The sequence below is a fragment of the Triplophysa rosa genome, linkage group LG8 (assembly GCF_024868665.1).
Source record: "Triplophysa rosa linkage group LG8, Trosa_1v2, whole genome shotgun sequence".
In the NCBI taxonomy this organism is placed as follows: Eukaryota; Metazoa; Chordata; class Actinopteri; order Cypriniformes; family Nemacheilidae; genus Triplophysa; species Triplophysa rosa.
The window spans coordinates 18,727,634-18,754,698 of NC_079897.1; the positions used below are offsets into that span (position 1 = coordinate 18,727,634).

The 27,065-nt window shown below is 40.1% G+C and overlaps 4 protein-coding genes across 7 annotated transcripts; 1 reads left to right on the forward strand and 3 right to left on the reverse strand.

The window, feature by feature from the left end:
* Positions 1 to 31: 31 nt before the first annotated feature.
* vars1 (valyl-tRNA synthetase 1) lies at positions 32 to 12,935 on the reverse strand. 2 transcript variants are annotated; one of them, XM_057340818.1, is made up of 31 exons: positions 12,866 to 12,935; positions 11,956 to 12,300; positions 11,647 to 11,790; positions 11,306 to 11,507; positions 11,086 to 11,201; positions 10,915 to 10,990; positions 10,706 to 10,806; positions 10,467 to 10,594; positions 10,092 to 10,256; positions 9,844 to 9,925; positions 9,563 to 9,682; positions 8,676 to 8,784; positions 8,480 to 8,568; positions 8,296 to 8,386; positions 8,041 to 8,165; positions 7,015 to 7,118; positions 6,688 to 6,846; positions 6,516 to 6,606; positions 6,315 to 6,420; positions 6,165 to 6,235; positions 2,897 to 3,022; positions 2,703 to 2,807; positions 2,560 to 2,628; positions 2,340 to 2,418; positions 2,080 to 2,207; positions 1,762 to 1,917; positions 1,406 to 1,624; positions 1,086 to 1,197; positions 800 to 975; positions 370 to 519; positions 32 to 236 (listed from the first exon to the last, which is right to left on the reverse strand). In XM_057340818.1, exons 1-31 carry the CDS (start codon positions 12,896 to 12,898, stop codon positions 168 to 170), a joined length of 3,846 nt encoding a protein of 1,281 aa, XP_057196801.1. In that variant the 5' UTR covers positions 12,899 to 12,935; the 3' UTR covers positions 32 to 167. The 2 variants fall into 2 exon arrangements, with proteins under 2 accessions (XP_057196801.1, XP_057196800.1); XM_057340817.1 differs by having other exon boundaries at positions 11,086 to 11,204.
* Positions 12,936 to 13,662: 727 nt separating this feature from the next.
* LOC130558460 (uncharacterized) lies at positions 13,663 to 17,103 on the reverse strand. Of its 2 annotated transcripts, none has more exons than XM_057340869.1 (2): positions 16,607 to 17,103; positions 13,663 to 15,359 (listed from the first exon to the last, which is right to left on the reverse strand). In XM_057340869.1, exons 1-2 carry the CDS (start codon positions 16,901 to 16,903, stop codon positions 14,055 to 14,057), a joined length of 1,602 nt encoding a protein of 533 aa, XP_057196852.1. In that variant the 5' UTR covers positions 16,904 to 17,103; the 3' UTR covers positions 13,663 to 14,054. The 2 variants fall into 2 exon arrangements, with proteins under 2 accessions (XP_057196852.1, XP_057196851.1); XM_057340868.1 differs by having other exon boundaries at positions 13,663 to 15,362; positions 16,607 to 17,100.
* A 323-nt stretch (positions 17,104 to 17,426) lies between these two features.
* ino80e (INO80 complex subunit E) lies at positions 17,427 to 20,851 on the reverse strand. The gene is given in 8 exon segments (XM_057340922.1): positions 17,427 to 17,557; positions 18,473 to 18,678; positions 18,851 to 18,949; positions 19,217 to 19,334; positions 19,960 to 20,032; positions 20,112 to 20,164; positions 20,257 to 20,327; positions 20,438 to 20,851. Coding segments are annotated over 7 exon segments (699 nt in total). The 5' UTR covers positions 20,519 to 20,851; the 3' UTR covers positions 17,427 to 17,557; positions 18,473 to 18,474.
* A 1,389-nt stretch (positions 20,852 to 22,240) lies between these two features.
* On the forward strand, positions 22,241 to 26,961 carry si:ch73-54f23.4 (zinc-binding protein A33). 2 transcript variants are annotated; one of them, XM_057340899.1, is made up of 6 exons: positions 22,241 to 22,344; positions 22,662 to 22,757; positions 23,136 to 23,364; positions 23,840 to 23,862; positions 24,218 to 24,333; positions 25,118 to 26,961. In XM_057340899.1, the coding sequence occupies exons 2-6, from the start codon at positions 22,696 to 22,698 to the stop codon at positions 25,678 to 25,680; spliced, it is 993 nt and encodes a 330-aa protein (XP_057196882.1). In that variant the 5' UTR covers positions 22,241 to 22,344; positions 22,662 to 22,695; the 3' UTR covers positions 25,681 to 26,961. The 2 variants fall into 2 exon arrangements, with proteins under 2 accessions (XP_057196882.1, XP_057196881.1); XM_057340898.1 differs by having other exon boundaries at positions 22,247 to 22,344; positions 23,131 to 23,364.
* The last annotated feature ends 104 nt before the right edge of the window (positions 26,962 to 27,065 follow it).

The following is a 27,065-nucleotide window of genomic DNA, read 5'->3' on the forward strand; positions in this document are numbered from 1 at the left end:
CTTATTAAATAACGCTAAATAATTTACAACATTGAATCTCAGTTGATGTTTATTCAAGCTTCCCATGTTGTTCTTCAGTAGACATGATTGCAAATACTTAAAGGGAACAAAAGGATCTAAATATAAAAGTTTGCAAGTTAAAGACAAGTGCTGAAAAGCGAGCTGCGTCACATCATCTTGCTGAAGTTCTCGATGGCTTCCTTCACTTTCTGCAGTTCTGTCTCATTCTGCCTCAGCTGGAAAGACAAAAATATATATTAAAAAAAAACATTCGACACACTTTTCTGGTGAATGCCAGTCATAAACAGCAGAAAACTGTCATTTACCACCATCTTTCTCATACAAATTGCTTTCCTTCATCTTGCTCACCTTCTCAGCGTCTGCCTCCTGCACTTTCACGGGGACTTTTTCTTTGTAATCATTCTTGGCCATCTTCTCCTTCAGCTTCTCCATCTGTTTCTCCAGCTCTCCTCTCTTCGCTGTTAGTTTAGTGACCTCCTTTTCTAAATCAATCAAACCCTAATCCGGGGAAACAATATAATGGATTCAGAACACACAAACACACACAGAAAGCTCATTAAAATGTGACTGTAGGAAGGAGAAATTAATTTCTTGACATGAAGCCAAGCCGAACAATTGGCTGTTGAATGTGTGCTGATGTTATTTTTAGAGAAGTGTGTATCTTAATCAGCAGAAAATTAGGAGACGCAGTCAAAGTTATTTTGGTATTTGGCAGAGGCTGTATTATAACAGCTAGAACTGTGTACAAGTGAGTACAATGTTGTCAAAGGATTTTCACCTTCAGCATGAGGTGAACGGTGCATCTGTCCGAGGCGATGGCCACCGCACAGCCTTGTGGGATGGTGCCGTCGCCTGTTATTGTGTGAATGGCCTGAGAGTAAGACAAGGTCTGAATCTGTAAACTGTATTTCTGGACCAGATCAGCTGTATCAGCGTCTATGCACTGCAGATAACCTGAGATGAAAAAAAACACATTTATAGTCAAGAGTTACACACTGTATGTGCCTAAATAATACTACTAAGAAAACAATCTACAGTGAGTGTTTATGTGTAGTTTCTCTCACAGTCAGCACGGGTCTTGGTCAGGTTATAATCAGCCCTGAGTGATCGGATGGTTCTGACCACAGACATGACAAACTCCATCTGGTGGTCGATCTCCTCACTGTGCCAACAGAACTACAAACAAAACACAAATAATACCAGAAGTCACTAAATAATATATCTATTCTTCCTATTATAATTAGGTTATTTGTAAGCGGGAACAATCTGGGGTAACCGGCTCAAGACCACAATGACCACATAGTCCATAGGTTTCAACCTATAGCCTAGCTCAATGAGAAATATAATGCACCATAATTATATGTTTGACCTCTCTGTTCCTCACCTCTGATGTATCTGGATACGGTGTGACGGAGATGCTAGGGGGGCTGTTTTGAGGCGGTCTCCTTGGCAACCTCTGAAACAGCTCTTCTGTAACAAAAGGCATGAAAGGAGACAGGAGGCGGAGCCCCACCTCTAGACAGGTGTACAGGGTCTGTCTACAGATGTCTCCCTGCGTCTGTCCATCTGGATCTGTCTTACTCATCACTGGCTTTATGCTCTCCTACATCAATGACAGAGCGAGAAAAAAAAAAAAATTCACACAAGTTGCAACAAACTGCTTCAATAATTTGAGATTTAGATAACTTGAGTTTATGATGATAAAGAATGGTGTTGTATATGGCGTGCGATATTGTTTACCAGGTAGACATCACAAAGCTCATAGAGCCAGAAGTTGTAGATGGCAGTGGTGATTGCAGGGAAATCGTATGCCTTGAATCCACTATCACACAGAGCTACTGCCGCACACAGCCGAGACAAAATCCAGCGATCCGATGCATTTTCACTGCCACACAGCTGAGAGACACAAGACAATAAGAAATTCACACTGTCAACACATATACAGTCACACATGCATCGTGTTTTCAAAATGCTCTCTTTTTCTCGAATGTCCCGATACATCAGCTCATCGTTCCTTCATTCGTCTATTTCTCTTGTTCATCGCTTATCTGATCTCACCTGAGCTTTCTCCCAAGGCACAAACGCTTCTCCCAGAGTCCTCATGGCAAACTTCACAGCGTTCCACAGCTTGTTACAGAAATGCCTGTATCCCAGAATCCTGTTCACATCCAGATTAATATCTCTGCCTGAGAGAAATTACAAGACAGGAAATAAAACCTTATTATACCTTTCACTTATTACAATATCATAGATAGGCTAAAGTAGCGGACAGGTTATCGTAGATACTGTACGTTTTTGGTTATTGCCTCATTTTTTACCTTGACCTGTGTAGGCGCACAGAGAAAATCTGAGCGCATCAGTTCCACATTCTGGAATTCCATTGGGATAGTCAGATTTCTACAGAACAGACACAAAAGTATATTCAAAATGTCATTGCTGTGGTACTAGGAAATAGGAGCAAGTTGGAGTAACACAATGTCACCACCCCATGATCCTACAGTGTATATAGAAGAGATTTCATAGTGGAAGATGATGTACCTGGCCTTGTATGGCCTTTTCGATCTCCAGAGGATCAAGATTACTGTCTGTCAGCTGAGCATGAAGACCCTAAACACAAACCGTCAATTCATTTCACACAAACACATGGTGTTAATATAAGATCTGGGTGTGTAGTGCTGTACCTCCAATGAGATGCCAGTGATGACGTCCAGAGGATCAATGACGTTACCCAGAGACTTGCTCATTTTCCTGCCATGTGCATCACGTACCACCGCATGAAGGTACACCTGAACGCATTACAACATTACAGGCGTCAACATTTTTGCTGTTGCTTCTATTTATCTCCAAATACATGCTGAATCATCTACAAACCCACCTCTTTGAAAGGGAGTTTTCCGGTGAGCTTGAGACCCATCATGACCATACGAGCCACCCAGAAGAACAGGATATCATGGCCCGTCTCTAACAGCGTGCCAGGGTAGAACACTCTCAGGTCTTCAGACTACCACACAAATGTACATAATAAACAAATTTTAGTTCAAATGGTAACAATTTGTAATGATAAATGCAAAATGATATTTAAATATACTATAATATAATATTTTTTTCATTTATACTGAGAGCTTAAACTGATTTTGGTCCCTGCATGTGCAGCATATGTGTGTGTGTTCTTCCACCTTCTCGGTAACGCTAGACAAAGTTGCTCCACTACGTTTAAAGAAGATTAAAAATGGCAGCCCCACACCGTGGTATAATGAACACACTCAGGCTCTAAAGAAAGCGGCCCGAAAAATGGAGCGCAACTTTAAGAAAACTAAATTAGAGGTATTTCGTACAGCATGGAAGGATAGTATTCGAAAATACAGGAAAGCCCTAATAACTTCTAGATCCGCCTACTTTTCATCACTAATAGAAGAAAACCAGCACAATCCTAGGTTTTTATTTAACACGGTGGCTAAATTAACAAAAAATAAATCGTCAGTGACTTCTGATCCTGTATATCAGCATAGCAGTGATGAATTTATGAACTACTTCACATATAAAATCCAAGATATTAGAGAAAAAATTATAACAATGCAATCAGAAGTGAAACCCGCTGAACAAACTAACTACAGCGCCCTTAAGGAGAAAATGCAATTATTTTATACCGTAGATCAAGATGAGCTGTCTAAAATTATTAGATCATCTAAATCAACAACATGCATACTAGACCCTATACCTACAAATCTACTGAAAGAGATGCTCCCAGAAATTATAGATCCTCTTCTTGGTATTATTAACTCATCTCTGACATTAGGACATGTGCCTAAAGCATATAAGGTGGCTGTTATAAGGCCCCTTGTCAAAAAACCCCAACTCGACCCTAGAGAACTAAGGAACTACAGGCCTATATCGAATCTACCTTTCATATCTAAAGTTCTGGAAAAAGTAGTTTCAACTCAATTATGCTCCTTCCTCCAAAGGAATGACATCAATGAAGAATTCCAGTCTGGATTTAGAGCATGTCACAGTACAGAGACTGCTTTGATCAGAGTTACAAATGATCTGCTATTGGCGTCTGACCGAGGTTGTATCTCGTTATTGGTGCTGCTAGACCTTAGTGCTGCATTCGATACCATTGACCACAGCACACTCCTACATAGACTCGAAAATTATGTCGGCATTAAGGGAATAGCTTTGAAATGGTTTAAATCTTATTTATCCGACCGTTTTCAATTTGTAGCAATAAACAATGAGGTGTCACGCAAATCGCAAGTCCAGTACGGTGTACCACAGGGCTCAGTCTTAGGGCCTCTGCTCTTCGCATTATACATGCTACCTCTAGGAGATATAATAAAGCGACACGGAGTTAGCTTTCACTGTTATGCTGATGATACTCAACTTTATATTTCCTCGAAGCCTCATGAAACACAGCAGTTCCATCGAATAATGGAATGCATAGTCGATATAAAAAACTGGATGAGTAACAACTTTTTATTACTGAACTCGGACAAAACGGAAGTGTTACTTATTGGACCGAAAACTGCTATAAGTAACAACCAAGAATACTGTTTAACTATTGACGGATGTTCCATAAAACCCTCGTCGTCAGCAAAGAATCTTGGCGTTCTATTCGATAGTAATCTGTCATTTGAGAGCCACGTCGCCAACACCTGTAAAATTGCGTTTTTCCATTTTAAGAATATATCTAAACTACGTCATATGCTGTCAATCTCAGATGCAGAGAAGTTAATTCATGCATTCATGACATCAAGACTAGATTACTGTAATGCACTGTTAGGTGGTTGCCCTGCAGGCTTATTACAAAAACTCCAATTGGTCCAAAACGCGGCAGCTCGAGTTCTTACACGTACAAAAAAGTATGAACATATTAGCCCGGTTCTGTCAACCTTGCACTGGTTACCTATAAAGCATCGCGTTAACTTTAAAATCTTGCTTATTACCTATAAAGCCTTACATGGTTTAGCTCCTCAGTACTTGAATGAACTCCTTTTGTATTACAGTCCTTCACGTGCATTACGCTCTCAGGCGTCCTGTCAGTTGGTAATACCTAGAATTTCAAAATCAAGTGCAGGTGGTAGATCCTTTTCCTATCTAGCGCCTAAACTTTGGAATAGTCTTCCCTGCACTGTCCGGGAGGCAGACACACTCTGTCAGTTTAAATCTAGACTAAAGACGCATCTTTTTAATCTTGCATACACTACTCTTCCATAATATAAATCTTCAGAGGGTTTAGGCTGCATTAGTTAGATCAACCGGAACCAAAAACACAACTGATGTACTTGTTGCATCAAAGAGTACAGAACAGTACTCTACTCTCAGCCAGTCTTGTCTCATTGTTCCAAGGTTACCACAGCGAGCAGGATGCAGTTCATGGCCTGACCTGATGGTAGAGCGGAGAATGGGAAGTGGGGACCTGACAAGAGCTGAGATGATAGAGCTGGATAAAGAAGGACGCGGTCTCTTGACATGTCTTCACCACAAAATTTCAAATGCTATTAGATTATTAATGATAATCTTAAACTATAATTTATTTTATTATTAAGTTTATTTATTTTATTTAGCCTTGTTGTGCAAGTTCTCTGGAGCTTGTGCAGAGGCAGCAGCTTTTGCCAGAGGGGAACTGGAATCCCCTGGTTGGGCCTGGGTTCTCCTGAGGTTTTTTTTCTCGATTAGAGTTTTGGGTTCCTCGCCACCGTTTGCATACTGTTTTTGCACTATCTGCCTGACCGGGGGGGCTGCTTTAGAATCTTAAAGTTTTACTTAATTAATATTGCATATAGGAATTTATTATCTGTTATATTTGACCTGTGCTTCTCTCTCCTTTATCCTAAATGTGTGCTCTCACTGAGCGTGTGTGTGTGTGCGTACTTGTCTGTGTACGTACGTGTGTGTGTGTGTGTGTGTCTGTGTGTGTGTGTGTTGGTGTGTGTGCGTGTTGTGTGTGTGGAGTGTTTTGTGTGTGGGTGTGTCTGTCTTCTGTGTTTTCAACCTTTTCTTGTTTTTGCAGGTACAACTTTGATTGTTTTGCTTGTAGTCAATGTGTCTCATGTACAGCTGCTTTGTAACAATGAAAATTGTAAAAGCGCTATATAAATAAAGTTGAGTTGAGTTGAGAGTTGAGTTCTGTATTAATAACCGACCTCATTGGGCCAGCCAAAGATAGAGAAGGGGAAGATCCCTGAAGAAAACCAAGTGTCCAACACATCTTCATCTAAAACACAGAGACAGAGAATCAATACTGACATACACAAGACACGGCGCATGCTTCAGTGTGTGTGTGTGGTTCTTACCCTGACGGAAAGAGATTTTGTCTGCAGTCACATTAAAGCATTTGGTTGCTTTTTCTCTGGCTTCCTCCTCTGATCTTCCGCTGACCCAGTAATGTCCATCTACATCCTGAACACACACACACAGAAACGTCTTAATCCCAACTATCCTCGTGTATCTGAATGCCGAATTGGCACTGCCTCTGTCTGGGCATCTCATCCTACCTCGCCTGGTTTGACTGACGGATCGTTCACAGTTACAAAGTACGCTGGTATCCTGTGACCCCACCACAGCTGTCGTGAAATGCACCAGTCCCTGAAACCCCAAAAACGGCATGTTACCACGCACTCCAGAGAGTAAAGTATAGAAAAGGTGAACTGAGGATGGATAGGTCACCTGATGTTGTCCATCCAGTTGAACCAGGTTTTGAGGTGGTGGTCGGGGATGATCTTCAGTTCTCCATTTCTGACCACATCTGCGGCCTGCTTTCCCATTTCTCTGCAGTCCACGTACCACTGGGGCTTCATCAAAGGCTCCACTATGTCCTTAGAACGGCTGAGAAATAAACAGACACACTTTTCAAACACACTGGTGCTTTGAAAACATTGCTTCCTTTGACTCTGATCTGCCTGACACAGCAACATTAGCTTTGAGGTGGAGCTAGCCATTTATCCGACCAATGGCAAACAGGGAGAAGTGTGCGTGAATGAGAGTCTGTCATACCTGCAGACGGGCACCACCATGGGATTGTCTTTTATCTCCTTAAACTGGCCTCTGTCTTTCAGAGCCTGAAGCACAGCGTTCCTTGCCTCGAAACGCTTCATACCCTACAGGCAACAAAAATTATCCGTATATCAATATATTACGATCAAATAAACTGAATTAGACAAAAGACTTAAAGGCATCCTGACTGAATATGACTTTCTTCTTGAAGAATAATGCAGTCGAAGTTATTATGCCACGTATCATTTTACTTCCAAGCAGTGGAATGGGCGTGGACTTTTTGAAGCTCCAAAAAGTGCATCCCTCGATCAAAGAACTGCTCGACAAGGCTCTGTGGTCTTAACAAAGGTCTTCTGAAGTAATCTGATGCATTTGTTTAAGAGAAATAACCATATGTGATGGCTCTTTCACAGTTTTTCCAAGAAGAAGGACCCACTCACATTTGCCCATGGGTAGACAGGCAAAATACGCAAAATGTAAACGGCCCCTAAGAGATACGTACACGGCATGGTAATAAAACATTCGGGGCTTTACTGAAAACTTTCGTGGCTTCAGCCCCCTTAGCCCACCCCTAGTGCCACCATTGATTATAACTCCGACTGCATTATTCTTCAAGAAGAAAGTCATATTCAGTCAGGATGCCTTGAGGGAGAGTAAAACATGGGGAAATTTTGTTTTGCCTGTGAAATATCCCTTTAACTATATGATCTATGATGGGCTACAAAAGTCCAGTGTACAGCTGGTATACACATCCATCTCAGGTGATCCGAATGCAAATGACCTCTAAACAGCACTCAAACCATAGGAGGTATCCAAATCTAGTGTGGATTCCAAAAATGGCATATAAAACAAACTTTGTCTGACCGCCTAGGACTGGATCGCTCAAAACGTTAATACCAAGTGTAAACAGGACTTTATATCTGAACTTGTGTGTGTGTACAAAATTATGACCGTAAATTTTCCCTAAAGGCTTATTCACACCGGGACGTTAATCGCTCGTGTACCAGGAATGGAATGTGTGTGTACCAGGAATGGAGGAGGGACGTTGATGAGGACGCCGTTATCGTCCAGGATGTTGATGAAAGGAAGCTTGTGTCTCTCTCCCACCTCATAATCATTATGGTCATGAGCAGGAGTGATTTTCACCGCACCTGCATAACAACACTGCAATTTTAACACACATAATTTAAAAATATGCAAATAAGGCAATCCCTTAAAGTGCTGATTGGTCCATTGTGCTTTTCGGTCAACTGTTCAGGATTAAATTCCTCCGACTATTACCTGTTCCAAAGTTCATATCCACGAAGTCATCAAATACCACCGGCATCTTTCTGTCACAGAACGGGTGAATAACCATCTTGCCTCTGAGATGCTGGACGGGACAGAGTTCAACGTTCCAGTCAGTTTACATTTATCATACATACGGAGACAAACAAAGCTTTCAGAAATGAAAGTTTGGCATCACCTGATATCTGGAATCATTGGGGTGGACAGCCACAGCTGTGTCTCCAAGCATGGTCTCAATACGTGTGGTGGCCACCACAACCTCCTCATCTGAAAGAAAACATCATTTCATTAAAACTCACTTCAATTTCTAAAGTGCACTCAAGAATTGAAGTCTTCTGTAAATCTGATCTCAATCATATACTTTCTCCTCTCACCTGATCCTTCGATTTTGTACGAGAAAGACACCAGCACTCCAAACTCAACCTTCTCCTTATAGCCCGGCACAGGGAGAAGAGTCCGGCCTGTCAGCTCCTTTTTATCCACCTAGAACACAAAACAGCTTACAAAGCTCAGGAGGTGACCTCAAAGAAGATATCAATATATCGGAATCATAAAAACTCTGAAGGACTGTTAAAGCTTGTACACACCAGGACGATAATCGCACGCGCTTATCGCCAGCATTTTTTGGGACGTTTAATGATTTTCACTGGCAGTGAGCCGAGTGAACGTGCAAATTCCCTCCCTGACATAGATAGCGCTTAATGAAAAACAGAAATACCCCGGCACACAAGGTGGCGCTGATCAACTTTATGCTTCTGACACTCGCTTGTCACATAGAAGAAAAATTAATCTTGCTTCCTCTTCATCAATGTGTGCTCGGCAAGACCGTTTTGTGCTTGAGTGCCACCAAGTCATGTTTTACTGTAACCTCAACAGCTCCAGGCACGTGAACAAAAGCTCCAATCTCATTGGTCGGCCAGCTTTTAACGCGGCGCGTCAAACAAAAAAATGAGAACGAGGCGTTTTTTAAAAATTACGCTTTTGCGCCTGGCGTTTTGCTTGTCGGTGTGCACACACACATTAGAACCCTTTGTTTATTCACGAGGCGTTAAACGTCGACGATAAACACGAGCGATTAACATCCCGGTGTGAACAAGCCTTTAGGGAAAATTTACGGTCATAATTTTGTCTTCCTGATGTGACTATGAACTATGACTTTGCCTGACGGCCCTATATGGAGTAACTTTATCTGCTCCTTCTGAACTTTAATTGACAGAAACACTGACACAAACAGACAGACAACATTCAGATATGAATGTACCTCTATGTCTGAGATGGCCGAGTTGAGAGTGCAGGACCAGTTGACCAGCCTCTTGCTCCTGTAGATCACACCCTCCTCATGCATATGTATAAAAGCCTCCTGAACTGCATAAGACAGTTTCTGCAGACAGACAGCATCATACAGAATTAAAGACAGACACCTTTCATCACTACACAATGAATCATTTGACTCCATAATGCTTAGTAATATAAAGCTTTTTAATAACAGGAATTTCTGGATGACATTTAACACCTTGGTGGTTTTTTTTAGCATATACTTACAGTATCCATGGTAAAACAAGCTCTGTCCCAGTCCAGAGAGGATCCCAGCTTCCTCAACTGATGGTAGATGCGGTCTCCCTTTCTGTTCAATACAAAAAAAAAATGTCATCTTTTCATTTAGTTTAAGCAATGCTTGCAATAAAACTATGAAACAGCTTTATGACAGACTGCCATATTCAATCATTTTCTAGGAAAAACGCTAGAAGGTACAGGTCTATAATTATCCATCTCAATCCTCTCATACTCACTCGTTCTTCCACTTCCAGACCTCCTGGATGAAGTTCTCTCTGCCGAGGTCATGTCTGCTCATCTGTTTCTCTCTCATCAGTTTCTTCTCCACCACCACCTGTGTGGCGATTCCAGCATGATCACAGCCGGGATTCCACAGTGTGGTCTCTCCTCTCATTCTGTGCCTGCATCATACAGCAAACACATTGTTCAATAGGCCCAGTAGTCATGCAGGATTTGTCACGCAACTCATCAGATCTTGATATTTTATATGCTTTTACTTTACTTCAATTTAACATAATTACTACTAATAAAGCATAATGTTTTTAGTTGAATAAAATGGTTAAAATTATAACAATTATATGAAATTGTTCATAATAATTATGGCTGGTTACCATCTGGTCAAGCTGTCCTGAATAGCATTGGTTAAGGCGTGGCCAAGATGCAGGGATCCGGTCACATTAGGCGGAGGAATACACATCATAAACACTCCATGAGTGTTGGGCTCACTTACATTCTTCCTCTGGTTAACAGTGCAGAAAAACAACAGAAGAATTGCAATTGAATCTGTTTGTCTATAGCATAGCATAGTGTTGTGAATTTATATTTTTATATTTTGACTGTCACTTCTTACCCCATATTCAGGCTTAAAGAAACCCTGTTTCTCCCACCAGGGGTACCAGCCGGCTTCCACATACTGAGGACTGTATGAATCAGGCAGAGCACTCAGGACATCTTAAAACAGATGAAAACAGACACATTAAGACAGTGTGAAATGATCATGCTTGTCTCAAATAACTTGCTAACAAAAAACTGACAAAATACACCAAAGTCAAATCACACCTTTTTTCTCTCCAGGTGGAGTAGGGATGTTGTAGGTGATCACACCCAGTTCCTTCTTCTCAGGTTTGGCTTTTTTCTATTTAAGAAAAGTGAAATGTATAGAAATGTGGCAAATAGACAAACGACCCATTCTATATTCAGGAGACAAAGACAATGTAAACATCACTTTACCTCCATCTGAGGTTGCAGCTTCTTTTTCTCCTCCATCTCCTTCTTCTGTTGGAACTTCTCCATCTTTTCACGCTTCTTGGCTTCTTTCTTCAGTTGAGCCTCTGTCTTAGGAGGACCTGCTGAGAGTAACAAGCACGGGATGAACACAAGCTATGCAAAGACAACATTCAGGGGCAATATCAGGAACAATACAACCACATTGACACATCTTGACCATTACCAGGTTCATTGCCGGATGTTGCGGTGTTGGCAGCAGAGTTTGCTGTCGCATTGGAGGCGGCAGCAGGTTTGGGTGTCACAGGGACCATTTTCTCACACAGTGAGATTTTACCCAACACCTTCAGGAACTGTGGCTGATTTACACAAGTATTAAACCATCTGGTCACATTCACCAATGACGTCCTGTCTACAGGTTCCAAAGCCTTCAAGAGAAATTATGGTAATGATGAGCCGACACAATTACCCCTTTAGACACCAATTCTTAAAAGTGGATTTAATAATACAATCCAGAACAACTTAAAAAGTATAAAGAAGTGGTGAGAGATACAGATGCACACTCACATATTTGAATGGCAACAGTGCTGCCATAGAAACAGCCATATCAGCCAAAGTAACAGCCTCCCCGACCAGGAATGTTTGTGTTTCTAGGGTCTTATCGAGAACTTTAAGAACACGAAGCAGCTCTGCTTGGGAACTCTGTTGAAGCTGTAGATAGAAGTCAATAAACAATAAGACACCTAACAACACACTGCCACTCCATAACCAGTAAGGTCACCAAGAACTGTATAAATACAGTTCAAAAACTCAAAAAGTATTTTGCTGGCTGTCATTGAAAACGCATGTAGATCATATTTAGGCACACAGTCTCACCTTCTTGTCAACTCCCATCACACCAAGCAAAGGAAAAGTCACAGCGCAAGCCACGGGCGTCAACTCATTGTCAGCAAAGCTCAGCCACTGCCACACCTGACTTTCTTGTTTCTTATCGCTGCCCGTCCGTTTACCGGCTGCTGCCAGGTACCAGCTTACAGCACTGGAACCAGTGAGTGCCGTCCCACCTGCACCAGCCAAGACCAGTGCTGGACGAGATCTGGCCACGTCAGCCGGGGGGTCCTCATGCACTGCTCGTGGAGGAGAGCTGCAATATTCAGTTGCGATCAATGGTAATAGACTCCTGAAGTCATCAGGGTGGGGAGAGATATAAAGAGTGTCCATCTAGAGTGACCGGATATAGAGACAAAACATTAATAAACTCACAGCAGCGTTGTAGAGTGAATTTTATCAGTGATGATGACAGATGAAAGCAAAAGTATCAGATGATCTATCTGAGGCATTTCCCTCCATGTCAAGATGCCTCCATGTCAAGTGACCAAACTAAATTTAAATCGAAATCTTAATATTGTAATAATATTTTCTATACATCACTATTCTGACGTTTGATTCCCGGTTATGATATTACTACAAAAACAAAATATTAAAATTATACAAATAAAAATAGTGATAATAATCTGGTTGATTTAGAGTTCCTCTTCAATCCCCAATGTCCTGGTTCTCAGTAACTTTTTGCTCATTTATAACACAATTACATAACAATTTAATGCTTGACGTATGACTAGTCTCGAAGTCTAGTGCGGCTAACGTTAACTGGCTAAACACAAACTCTGTGTCACATCTCAAGAACTATGCATGCCGGTTAAAGTGTAGCAAAAACATATAAGACATTGTCGCTATTAATATCATCAATAATCTTAAAGTCTCAATGAAGATCAGTATATCTCACCTGTAGGAAACAGTGGGAAACGTCAACCAGCATGCGATGACTCCAATGCGTCTCCGCGGTTGCCGTAAAGCCCTATAAACTGTCGTTCTGTCTGACGCAATAAACATGCAACAACAGCGGAGTCGCCAGTAGAGGCGCTTGTGATCTACGACCAGCGTTGATGTGATCTAAAATGTTTCACTTTATCATATTTAAATAATATAAACAGTCGATCATAACATATGACTTGTATGGGTCGGTAATACCTAGTAGGTATGTAAAGCATGTTGCTTTTTTTGTTATTAGAAGTGCATTAGTATAAGTATTTTTCTGTATTTTATTTTTTTCATAATCTCATTGATGTAGATTCAGATATTGCATCGAAGTAACGTTAGCGCTGTCACAACATGAGATTTTTACCTCACGATTTATTGTGACCAGAAGAATTCACGATAAAGTATTATCACGATAGGCTATCAATTGAAATAAAATATTGATCCTCTCAGTCAATTTAATCTTGCTTTTTATTTTGTTTATTACTCTATCTTTCGGACCAATAAATCACATTAAAATATGAACGTAGGGAGGAAGAAAGATAGAGTTTGTGTTAAAATGGGTGCACTACCACAACCTACCATGTTGAAGTGTCAACCAGATAGTGGCCCTTGATTATTTACGATATTATTATTTTATCTGTATTATATAACACAATATCAATAATCAGGGTTATTCATATATTGTCAATACAGCTATAGTGACACCTTCACGTTGAAGTTGGCCTTAAAGAGTTTTTTTGGTATACTGTAAATGACAGAAAGTGTAACTCAGACATTTTATTGCATCTTATAAACAATGAGACAGCATAGCGTTTGCATATATGACATGACAGACATTACACAACAATTACATCATCTTTTTTTAAGATGTCACAAACATTGAAGCACCTTGAAATACTTTTGTTACAATTCCCCCAAAAGCACCTTCATTTCCATATCATAACACTGCAGCCCAAAACATAGCCTTTAAACAAAGAAATGATTAGTGTCAAATATAATGGTCTTTTATGGTGTCTTTTTGTGGCAAAATGTAACATTTGTTTCATCCGCATTCACATGCTGTAAAGTCATATTTGATGTGTTGTTGCAAGACACTATTTACAGTGTAATATGCAAAAAAAAGACATTAATCATTAGCATACACACATACAAATCTATTCAGGGGGTGGCTCTACAGGTGGTGGCACTACAGGTGGTGGCACTTCGGGTGACTCCATTATAGATGATCCCCCCCAGCTCTCTTCAAAAGCTTCTTGCACATTCTCTATTGTATTCTCCGCCACCCCCCATACAATATGCATCACTATTCTGAGCAGGTTGACCACACCCTTTCCACTCCCCCAGGTTAGTTTTCCTATCCCACAGCCCACTGTTGACACCTGCTTGCCCATTTCTGAGGATACAAGACACAAGTAGTCTACCATCTGATCCAAGACTGACCCAAGCACCATCCAGCAGATCTTAATACCAATGCTCACTGTGCCCATCAGAAAACCCAGGGCATGCCACACCAGTGTGCCCATGCCTACAAATCCCTCCTGGACCGCCAGGAACAGGCTGCTGACCAGCGGACTGATACATGAGTAGAGAGTGCATGTAGTTACTTCCCCAGTGTCATATAAGGTGTTAAAAACACGTGAAACCCCAGATGACACACCTGAGCCCAGGTTGTTAACCAAGGTTACGCTGTCACCAGGCACCGAGGCGAGGACTGCCAGATCTTCCTGTAGGACGTATGCAACCTGGGAGGGAAAGTTAATGACTCTGTTTACGATCGGAGAGAAAGGGGCGTAAAGGAGTGAGATGGTGGTAGACAAGACTTTAAGTATAACAGACTCTGAGGTCTCATTGGTGCTATCCTGAAGGTCCTTCTCTAAATCCAAGGAGGATGTGTAGCTTTGGTCTTCACTGTCGACACGCTGTGATGTCACTTCCTCATTGTCTGAGTCTGATGTTGTTGTTTCCGGAGCATTTTCACTTTGCGCATTCTCACTTTGTGCATTCTCACTTTGTGCATTCTCACTTTGCGCATCAGAGCTGGGTGTTTCGATGCTATTCATCTCCTCTTTAATAAGTGACATGAAGTCTCTCTGATCCTCTTCTTTTCCACAGCCTCCTGTAAACAGGCCTGTAACTCCTATCAACTCCTCTAACGCCTTAATGCTCACCACCCTCATTTCTCCATCATTAACTAACCCAACACTAAAACTACCCTCCCCATCTGAAACCGCACAACAAACTGCTGACCATAACACTTCACCCCCACATTCATTTAACCTTCCCACACCAATCTGCACGTACATTTCCGCGCTTGTCTTTGAACACGTTGGCATGACTGAGCTTCGTATCAGACCTGCTGTCACAGCATCCCATTTCAGAAGAGAAGAACTCGAGGAAGATGGAGTTTCTGCGTAGAGAGCTGGAATGGCCACATGGGAATCTTCATTGATCGGCTCATCCTGCTGATATATTTTAAAGAGACAGGTACTTAATTACTCGCACGCTAAAAGTATACAGCCGCAGAAAAAATTACGAGAGACTATGTCAATTTTTTCTGAATTTACTATTTGTAGGTATTTGTTTAGGTAAAATGATCATTTTTGTTTTATTCTGTTTATTGCTTTATTCATTTGTTTTAACTACTAACAATATTTCTCCCAAATTTCAAAATAAAAATATTGTTTCCATTTGAATTTATTTTGCAGAAAATGAAAACTGGAGAAACAGGTCAGAATAACAGAAAAGATGCTCTGTAATCAAATACTGCAAAGAAAACAAGTTCATATTCACTTTTAAGCAACACAACAATAATATTTGTACATGTATTTAGGAAAAGTTCAAAAGTTGTTTTTTATGTGATAACCTAATGCTGTGAGTCTTTCACATTGCTGTTGGACTTTGTCACTCCTGAGGCTAGATTTTGTTGAAATTCAACAGACACTGGACTGGAATGACCACAATACATCTAGAAATGCTGATTTAAATGATTTTTTCCCCCTGCAGCTGTATGCTGTACAGTATATTACACTGTATTTGTGAAGACTGAGAGTTTAGGGCAGTGCTTGACAGAGAGGAATGAAATACTTGTTCTGAGGTGTGACTGAAAGAAACAACCTGTTCTGAATCGGTTTCCAGGCAGTATGAATGAACAGCTAAATTAATTTATATTAAATGCAGTCAGACGGTATTACTGTCTTATCTTTACTGCAATGTTCTTTCACATCTATTATACTTGTGCACACTAGCAATGATGCGTGAAATGGTGAGATTTTTCTTTCACTTGACTTGTTTCCATTTGCATGTCAGGAGAAGCTCTAATGGATGTTGTTTATTGCTCTTATTAAAAATGTATACAGTATATTATACAGTATAGCCTATGCTCACTGTATAAACATGCTAGTGCCCCATAACGTTGTACAGACTAACATTTATAGTTTACATTTACTTCATATTTTTATCACTATTATTATTTATATTATAACATTTATCATTTATCCATAGCAAAATTCAAGTATTCATTTTATCAATAAACGGGTTCCCAAATCAATCCCATTATTTTAGCATTTGGTGGCACCATTCTCTACCCATTCAGCTACAGGAACTCACAGCATGATGAGGCATTTTGTTTGTGTATGTCTTAAAGCCTGTAAAGTCTCTACAGAGCATCAAAAGCAGCATGTCAGAAGGTCAGCAGTAGTTGTCTCACCGTTTCCTGCTCTCCTCTGCCCCATCCATTAGCCGGGCTGAGATGAAGAGCTGTATAGACAGTGCTCTGGCAGCCGGTGTTAAAGAGCGATGCAAAAGGCCGTCCGGTCAGCTGTCTGTGACACCTCTGCTCCAAACCCACTTCAGACAGTGATGCTGGAGGTGTGCCTCTGAAAAAGCTGTCCTTACAATGAAGAAACCCTGGATCCAGAACCGTGTGCGTGTTTGCCCGGATTGAAACACCATTTAACAGCACTACAGACAGACACAGAGCGAGCTGAGGCAAAGCAAACAGCATGGCCAAAACCCCTTCAGCACATCAAAGCAGAGACGGCTAAAGCAGCTAACAGTGCTGAACTAGCAGTTACACAAAACAAGACCCCCCTAGATTGTTCCTCCCTCTCGCTCTCTTTCACTGTGCAGAATGAGTCTGACCAGAATCTCACCTTTCTTATCCCTCCCCCTTTCAAACACTCTCTCTCTCTTTCGTTCATCCCTCCCTTCATAAATCACACTCTGACAACACCTTAGTCTTAGTATTGCTATAATGTACACAAACCAGTACACACACCTCTCACACGCCTTGATGACTACCTGCATGTCAGCATTCCCTTGGACACACACACATAGACACAAACAACAAACATGGCTATTCTATGCAGCTTCAGCCAGTTTTCATGCCCACCCGAACATTCTGATAATTTCTGCATGCCAAAGAGCGGAGCCGTTCAGTCATGAACTTGGAATTTCATATGGTGTGCACAAATCATGCCCATTTTTTGACAACAGAAGCTGGTATAATGAAACAAAAACTGTATTCAACAGACAGAAACATCAAGAGGCATATATTTTTTTAAACATTTTAATTGCATGTTACTTGGACAAACAAATGACATTAAAAAAGGTCTTTTAACAAATTATCAAATTTTGTGACTGTGTTGTCCTTTGTCACCTGTGTAAAGAAAAAAGACAATTAATAGCTGAAAACAGAATTGCTGGGACTAGAGACATGCATTATTCTAAACTATTAGGAAATAAACTGTTTTACAACATAATATAGGCCCTGTTGTTTTGGTGTGTGAGCATGTTTTATGATCCCATAGCAACTTGTCTGGACTAGTATTCAAGTCCTCTTGGGTAAAATAGGTGTGGCTCTCGCTCTGTTTTTCACTCATTCTTCTGCTCACCAACTCACCTTTCACATTTCTAAATACTGACTGACAACTCTATATTCACTGCACATTTTTGTCTCCTCTTACAGGTAATCCATTGAAGCTTAACCGTTTTTAAGGAAAGCAACCAGAATCCATGACCTTCTTTGGATAATTTTAAAAAGTCTCAACCGGCATAACACAGATCCAGTTTTGTGATGAATCATAAAATTCTGAACGTTAAAGGGATAGTTCACCCAAAAATGAAAATTCTGTCATCATTTACGGCTTTGACTTTCTTTCGGCCTCAGAACACAAAATAAGGTATTTTTAAGAATGTTGGCAACCCACGGGGGTATCCATGGACTTGCATTGATTCGTGTCCATACAATAGGGTACAGCCATTGTTCTGTCAACATTCTTCAAAATATATTTTGTGTTCTGCAGAAGAAAGTCATACAGGTTTGAAATGACAAGTAAAAAATGCCATTTTGGGTGAACTATCCCTTTAACCAACATTCAAACATCTGAATGATTCTAGAAACACTATTTTGATGATTATAAAGACAAATAAGTGTGTGTCATATTACATCTTGTGACAAATATAAGTATGTTATAATGTATACAATAGGAAGACTGTAAAAACAAGCCTTAAAATGAAGTATTTTGTCATTACTGCTGCCGAATGCTCACTCATGCTCGTGTGCATCTATTACCTTCACTCATTGGGTATGTCGATGACCAGCTCTGCCTCATCTCCCTCTCCTCTCTCCTCATCTCTGTCACTCTCTCCCTCACTTTCCCCCTCCTCCTCAGCTGCATCTTCACTCAGCATCTGCTGTGGGACCCAGCTGAAGGGCCCACTCGCACCCCCAGCTGCACCACTGCCTGCAGGGTAATTCGATGTCAGTGGGCCGACCACCTGAGGGGGAAAGAGACAGAGTTGTTATTAGGAAGACTGTATATCAGAGGCACATTTTAGTAAAATGAATAGCAAATCAAGCTGAATGAAATGATGCTACAAAACCAAAACAGTGAAGCAACAGCAACCATGTAAATCAATAGCATTCTGTTTTTCTCGGTCCCTCTCTCACCTTCCCCGAACCGCCTTTCTTGTGTTTGGCCAGTTTTGTTTTTCTCTCTTTCTTCACTCGCTCAGCAGAGGGAGCCAAATACTCAGGAGGGAAAGGTAACTGCTCAACCCACCATCACACACACAAGTCCATCAAACAATAACAACCATTCCCACACACAGCCAGCGTGACCCCAGTGTTTTGCATCCACATAAACCAGGTGAGGTGATAAAAAGACAAAAAGAGAGAAAAATGAACAAATGAAAATAACCTGACAAATAAACAGGTGACAAACAGTATGCAAAACAATGCGAGCAACTGAAAAGCATGAGTGCAGAATGTATATGAGTTGTGTGGAGGGTTTATGGAGGTGTGTGGAGCACTCACAGTGTTCAGGTACTGTGCAGGAGCAGAAGACTGGAGTGGAACCGCTCCGGAGCGAGACAGGAGTGAGAGATGAGGAGACGGTGATGAGGGGACCGGAGGAACCCCAGGACTCCTCTTCCTAAAGGAAAGATTATTACATTTACTGAAAATAATCAAATTTTGTAGTTTAATATTGATTAACGAATTGTCCCATTGGGTCTTGGGTGATCCGATATTTATAGCAAAATATGGTGAAAGAATCGCAACCAAGTAAATTACTGCATATCATACTGTGTACGGTTGTATACGCAGATAAACAAACTTGAAACTATTTAACAAACACTTTTATCCAAAGTGAAATATCCTTCTCTATATCTGTGCAAACAGCATACGAAATGTTTCTTTTAAAGCTGAATGTAAATGGTACAATAATAAACCCATGTTTGAATGCCACGAATAATTGTTTGTGATGGTCCTTCGCTGTTGTCTAGAAATGAGGCAGGATGAAATACACGTGCTTTTACACAAAAAATGTGACGTGGTCATATTTCTGAGCATCTCAGAATGTGGTTCTAGTGGTCGGATCACTAAACATTCTGGACTCCATTAACACCTGTATTTAGAACTGACCACTTGTCATCAGATCCCCTAAAATGGATGTTAATATCAGATGAAAACAGGGTCGATAATAGGCATGTGCCCTGTGACAACATCTCAATGTTTTACATCACATCCAAAGAGAGATCGAGTTGCTGTAGACTCACTTCTTGCCTGCTTCCCTGTCTCACTCTCTGGCTCCTTCTCCTTCACTCTCAGAGGACACGGTAGCTTCAGAGTCTGCAAAAACAGTGCAAGACATCATTAAAAAATATCGTATTCTTCCCAGGATATTTCAACATGGTATTAAAAAACCTACCAGAAGATTCTTCATCCACTCTTTCATATTGCAACAGTCTGTCCAACAGAAAACTAAGACACAAAACACAAACCATGTGTTTTTATTATGTGCATTGTATTTTGTGGGACAATTTTTTTTTAAAAAGAGCTTTTACACTTTCTACCTTTTATCTCTAGAAACTTTTAATAATTTTCTCTGAGCTCTTCTTAGCTCCTCCTGAAAACATTCTTGCTCCTGAACATATGAACGAATGGAGAGCATTGGAGACAGTTAACAACTAACGCTACAGTTAATCTGACATTATTGAAAAAAGGAAAACATTTAGAGGACTATTAAATACTTACATATACAAGAAACTTCAATTTGCGTTTAAGATTTTTGTATTTTCTCTTGTAATCCACCTCTACTTCAGCTTGACCGTTCATTTTTTATTTCCAAGGCAATGTCTGGCTTCCCGACGGTTTACTGTCAATGCGTCAGTTTGTCCATAAAGACTCAAAGACTTTAAAAGACTCAAACCATCTTACAGAAATAGCTTCGGTCGGTCTTGTTAGCAAGGCTAACGCTACATGCTAGCAACCAAAATAATAAAAAATACGAATTTGTTGTATCAAACAAATAATATACAGACCAGGATAAAAATGTTATAATATACCATGCGAAACTAAATTATATCACGACAATGACCTATCTATTCCAAATGTACCAAAGAGTTAAATTGACCGCTACGTGCTGTTTGTTTACTTCCGCTTTCAACGTACCGGAAATGGGTAATGTAGTCTTTTAATCCCATGTTCGTGTACAACACCACCAGCCAGATTTACTCAATTTACTCGGTAACACTTTATATGACTTTTATTGGGAATATTAATTTACATAATGTAACACGTTGTTGGTTAGAAATTAGTAGCCTAAATGTTTTATATATTTTCTCAATATTATTTTCTAAAAACTGGAACTAAACAGGACAGCTATGTATATAAATTTGGGCTGTCACAATATCAGATTTTCACCAAACAATTATAATGGCCAAAATAATTCACAATTCCGATTTTATTATGATATATTGAAATGTTTTTGAACATAAATAAATTATCAGTCAAATCCTTAATTTTGTTAATTTGGTATTTTCTATTTTTTGGCCAATGAATCACACTTACAGGTAGAGAGAAAGTGCACCCACTGTGGCTCTTATGCAACATTTACAATGTTATCATATGTATAGTATTAACACAATATTGATCATCAAATTTTTTTATATCACATTTATTATCAATACCGATTGTAACACATATTTTGCAATAACCTGTGTAGTCTTATGTGGCTGTATGTGACTAAGCTTTAAATACCATTAAACTCCATCTTTTAACCAAGTCTGTGTCACAGCAGTCAGACGCTCAGGACAGATCCATGAATAATACATTACACTGGCTGAGCAGTGCTCATGGAGAGAGAGGAGAGAGAGAACGAGGTGATTTTATTCCACAAAGGATTTTTTCTTGACATACAGCACTGCCCGCTACTATTGCACTAAAATATTTGAAAAATCTTCGCCGGACAGACTGCTCTTTATGAAACATAATCTTTCCTCTGTTTGCACATATACAACACGGGCACGCGCTCTTGCTTTCTCTCCCATTCTTTCTCGTTTGTGCGTATAAACATGCACACAGAATCCTGCTGCCAGACCCCTCACAGTGAAACATAAGCCCCACATCTTGCCCTTCTATCAATCTTTCTCCCTTTTAATAGTCTGCCTCTGTTCCCTGACGTTGACTCTTGTTGCAGACAGAAATAGAAGCTCTTCTCTCCTTCCCATAAATCGCTTGTGCAGTGAGACAACTGTGAACACCACAATACCTCCCACTGCTCCTCTTTACTGTGCTGATGTCTTACTGCCTGAAGTCAAATTATGTCGACAGAATATGTGTCTGTGATGGTTATTCGAACAAAAATACTGGACTGTATGCAAGTCACTTCCAGATTCGACTTATTTTACCCTGAACAATCACTTCTACTTCCTTCTAATTTGAAATATTATCCTCACATGCCTTTGTCCTTCCCATCTGTCCCCCCCCCCTCTCTCTCTCTAACACACACCTATCACTCAGCTCAATTTAACCCCTCTCTCTCATACATGATGTCCCAGAGTTCTCCGTGTTCCCCTTTGAAAAGCAACACTGGAATGCACACAAATCACATGAAGGACACACACAACAACTTCAACAATTCTCTCCTTTATGACCAAAAGGTAAGATTAAAATGTAACCGTTTTATTATAAACCATGACAAGGTGAAAGATACATTGTACATTATTTGCTCACACTGTAAATTGTTTTACTTAGAAGGTTCCAAGTGGGACAACATATTAAAAAGGTTATTCGAGCTGAGCTGTATTAGTATATTGCTTTTTAATAATACTAATACAAATTGAAAATCTTTAAAACTGTTAAAAATTAAGGATTAAGATTTGTGTAAATGCACTAAATGTACGATAATCTAATAAATGTATATACTGTGTAACCTCATCACACCATGAACTGGCTTTGTTATGTGTTTGTTTTTCAGGAGAAGCTTATTCAGTCGATTAAAAAGATAAAACATGAAATTGACGAATGTTATGAAGCTGAGAATGACGCCTTTGTGGGAGCACTGGAGGTCGAGGTACAGTATAAGGGACAGAAATGACCCTAAATGGTGTTCCAGAACAAATAAAACAAAAACATGTACATGAAATATTGATGTGATGAAACTATGGATACATAGCTATGGATACATACAGTAGCACTATGAAGATATGATTTAAGGATTCAAATGAGCTGTTTAATAGGCTGATACACATGTATTTTAAAGCATGTTATATGGCCATTTACACATGTCAATCAGTCCAGTGACCTGGCATAATGCATATATATGTATGTATAATAAGCAATTTTTCCTATTACGTTTGAGTGATAACGCCATAAGCAAGCTTCCTCTAGAGGAACTTATTAGTTTCTCCCCGTTAAGTCATTAATATTCCTCCTCTCTCTCACAGAACAGATTTGAGCAGATTGAACGTGAAATCCGAGCAGAGTTTCAGAACCTCCATCGCTTCCTGAACGAAGAGGAGGAGATGGACTTGGAACGGCTGAGGAAGGAAAGGGATCGACGGGCGAAGATCTTTAAAGAGAGAGAGAAGAAGATAGCCACGCAGGGTAGAGATCTAGAGAGAGCCATCGAGACTTTAAACTGCAAGCTAAGGGAAGACGACAGTCCCAAACTTCTGAAGGTGGATTTTCATTTTAAATTGACAGCTTAAGTAGTGAAAGTCTTTATCTTTAAGCTGTTATCTGAACTGGAGCAGTGCGTTGCTGCACACTATAGAAAGCACTTTCTTATCCTCTGTAGATAGTCACAAGGTGAATTTAAGGTCAGTTTGATTAGTCTGAAGATTTGAGCTGTTTGTTCTGGACTGTAGAAATTGTGCATTTAACTCTATTAGTATTGCTTTATTGCATCATCGGCTCAGACCACATTACATCATGGTGGGGTTAGTTTCATAGGTCATACAATGGAAGGGTCTGGAACATACTGCACCTGACACACACACACACACAGTAGTGCACAAGCACTAAACACTGATCAGATGAGTGTTTGAGGAATCTCTGACTGCTGTAACCAGGCAGATATGAACCTTAATGCTCATGTATTAACTATACAGACTGGTGTGCTATGTGTAACACTGTGTATTTTCATTAATTTAGGAAATCAAAGCGCTTCTGAAAAGGCAAGTGTCTGTATTTTATACAGTTTGACTTTATTTACATTTAAAACTTCATCCTCTTCTTTCATCTCATAGGGTATTTCCCTTCATCCCCTCTTCTTATTTCTTTATAGTTAGTAGTTGACAAATAAATGTGTCCTATGGTGTGACAGCAAAAAATTAGAAAGAAACTAACTAATGAAGATTTACATTTAAATATTAATATTAATAATATAAAATAATATATTAACAGTTTTCTAAATTTTGCTGTCACACAATGTGACGCATGTACTGTATAGTGTATTTGTCAACTGTAACAGCTAGTAAACTTTATTTTAAGTTCATTCATAGCGCTTATATGTCATTGTCTCTTTTTTAGATGTGAAGTGAATTTCATCCGTCCTCCCACAATAGACAGTGAAATCTGCTCTGGTCAGTTTGTGGGACCCATTCAATACAGGATCTGGAAGCACATGAAAACATCCCTCTATCCAAGTACTGAAATTATACAAATACAATATTTATTTCTTTTTTATTTTAAAGGTCCAGTGTATGACATTTAGCGGCATCTAGTGGTGAGGTTGCAACCAACGGCTCACTCCACCCCTCCCTTTTGAAGCACTACGGTGGCTGACACAGAATTAAGATGTCATCATGTTTTCACTTCTTTGCCGAAAGAGATAACGTATTTACAAAACGTGCTCTGTAGAGAAGTTTGTCCGTTTAGGGCTACTGTAGAAACAACATGGCGAATTCCACGTAAGGGGACCCGCGGTGTATGTAGATAGAAATAGCTCATTCTAAGGAAATAAAAACATAGCGCTTCATTATGTAAGTTCTTTATACACCTCTGTAGACATAGTTATGTTTATTATATTGCATTTCAGTCAACAGATCCTCTAAAAAATGACACATTGAAGCTTTAAATATTTACACATTTCATTTAAAAGTAATTTTTTGTTATTTTCATTTTGGATCCATGAAAGCAACATAATTTAAAAGCAATGCAGGATTCACTGTCAGTTGTGATTCATGTGTTCTGTAAGCAGAAGTGTCTATCGGGGGTTAGGTTACCAGGATAAAATTAGTAGAATTCAGCTGGTCATGTGATCACATGCCAGCCCCCATGTTAAATAAAACAGCTTTTATTAAGCTACTGATGTGACTGGATTTTTTTAATCTTATGTGATTTTAAGCATGTTTCAAAAATAGTGTTTATTTTCTCATTTGTGCATCTTAAATTGAATACTGAACTTAACATTTGGCCTCATTTTCACAGACATATCTACACTGACTTTTGACCTTGAAACAGCACATCCCTTGTTGACCCTGTCTGCTGAGAGCACTTCTGTGATTTTCGAGGAGGACAAGGAGGTGCCGAAGGAGAACCCGGAAGAGAGGAACCCAAAATGCTTTCATTACTACTACTGCGTAATGGGGTCTGAGGGCTTTACTCATGGGCGGCATTACTGGGAAGTGGAGGTGAAGGACAAGACCGCCTGGCGAGTGGGTGTGGCCAGAGCGGACGTGCAACGTGGCGAGATGGACTCCACTTCCACATTGAACGGACTGTGGACGTTGTCTCTCAGAAATGGCTCGATCACTGCCTGCACCCATCCAAAGGCCACGCAGGTGCGCTCATCTGCTCTCCTCGCTCGCATCGGCATCTTCCTGGACTGTGATAATGAGGAGGTGTCCTTCTACAACGCTGTGACCATGATGCCACTTTTCTCCTTCTACATGGGGACTGTTTTAGTGCCAATCTATCCATTCTACAACCCCTGTGACAAGGATGAAGGAAAAAACTGTGCTCCTCTTACCATCTTTCATCCAACACTCTGAAGGGACTGACAACATGGATGAATGTTTGCTTTCTCCATATACTACTTCATCTTTGAAATGTTGAAATTTTGATCAGCATCACTGTGACGAGGAAGGCGGGACGAGAGCCATGAGAGTAGGAAGCGAAGCCGGTGACACTCATTATCACTCGCGCCACCGGCCTCGCTTCCTCCTCTCACGGCTCTCGTCCCGCCACAATCACCTTAAAGCAACACTTTGTAGTTTTTTTCGACCTTAAAATAATGTCTCTAAAATATTTCAGTGGTAGAACAACTATTAACTGGACGAATTCTACTCACGCTGCTATCTGAGCAGCCTCAGAGCGGCTACAACCACACTCTGTAAGTTCTGTGTTCGGGTCGGTGCACACAGCCCCGCCCATCCCATTGTTTAGTCAACAAATTCACGTGTATAGCGCTGCGCACAGGGAAGCTTATACAGCAACATTATTTACAACACTGGTAACAGACAATTGCACTTAATAACCATATGGGGAAGCCATGAGCAAAAGTTCAATAGTGTGGCTTTAAATGTTGTATGCCTAGAGAAATAAGGATAGAAGACAGTTTTTGATGTTGTTATCAACTTTACAAATTAACAGTAACTTACTGTAGTATGAGACTTAGTACATGATACTGTAAGCACATGAAATGTAAAGATTTGATTTTTCATTCAACAAATATTCCTTAATATTACCTGTATTTAAAGGAATAGTTTGCCAAAAAACAACCTTATAACCTGCATGCTGTTATTTTGCACAACGCACGACTATAAGTACGTGATGACAAATTATGATGACATTTTTGGGGTAAACTATTCTATAACAATGTTTCTTTTTTATTTGATTTTCTTTTGCACTTTATTATTAAAATGTAGTGATGCATTCATTGTCTGCAAGCCATTTCTGTGAATCTCACAGTAATAAATGAAAAGCAAAATAAGAAAGAATTAAAAAGTGTGTGACTAAAAACAAGTTGTTAAACTCATACTGTTAATCTGTGTGTCTATAAATACACAACTGTTAAGTTCAGCCCTGGCACTACAATGGAAACTATGTGCTGTGAGACAGGCATGTGAGCTAGAAAAGAATAGAGAGAGAGACAGAAAGAGAGGAGTGAACGCTCCTGTAAACAAAGCACTCCTCTCGTCCTCTATTTCAAAAGCAACGGCCCAGAATAAAGAAAGAAGAGAGCAAGATGAGAGACTTTGAGTGTGTTTGACTACAAGGCCAGAAAGCACTATCTTTGTTTGCAAATGTCTTCCAGCCACGGGAGATCTGTGTCAGAGTGCTTCGCTCAAAAAATAAAAAAATAACGTTAATGCAAAAAAGGTTTTATTACTGCTGTATCAATGGTGTGAGGCAACAGACTTATGGTAAAAATAAC

Bases quoted from the DNA above. Each gene is read 5' to 3' on its own strand.
- vars1 (XM_057340817.1), bottom strand. From the start codon at position 12,898: ATGCTGGTTGACGTTTCCCACTGTTTCCTACAG. The intron at 6,607-6,687 runs GTGACCTATCCA...TTGGGGTTTCAG, and splicing joins AACTGGATGGACAACATCAG to GGACTGGTGCATTTCACGAC. The intron at 3,023-6,164 runs GTCGGTTATTAA...TTTGTGTGGTAG, and splicing joins TCTTTGGCTGGCCCAATGAG to TCTGAAGACCTGAGAGTGTT.
- LOC130558460 (XM_057340868.1), bottom strand. From the start codon at position 16,903: ATGCTGTTTGCTTTGCCTCAGCTCGCTCTGTGTCTGTCTGTAGTGCTG. The intron at 15,363-16,606 runs GTGAGACAACTA...AAAATATATCAG, and splicing joins GCAGAGGAGAGCAGGAAACG to CAGGATGAGCCGATCAATGA.
- si:ch73-54f23.4 (XM_057340898.1), top strand. From the start codon at position 22,279: ATGCACACAAATCACATGAAGGACACACACAACAACTTCAACAATTCT. The intron at 22,345-22,661 runs GTAAGATTAAAA...TTTGTTTTTCAG, and splicing joins CTCTCCTTTATGACCAAAAG to GAGAAGCTTATTCAGTCGAT. The intron at 23,365-23,839 runs GTGGATTTTCAT...TCATTAATTTAG, and splicing joins ACAGTCCCAAACTTCTGAAG to GAAATCAAAGCGCTTCTGAA.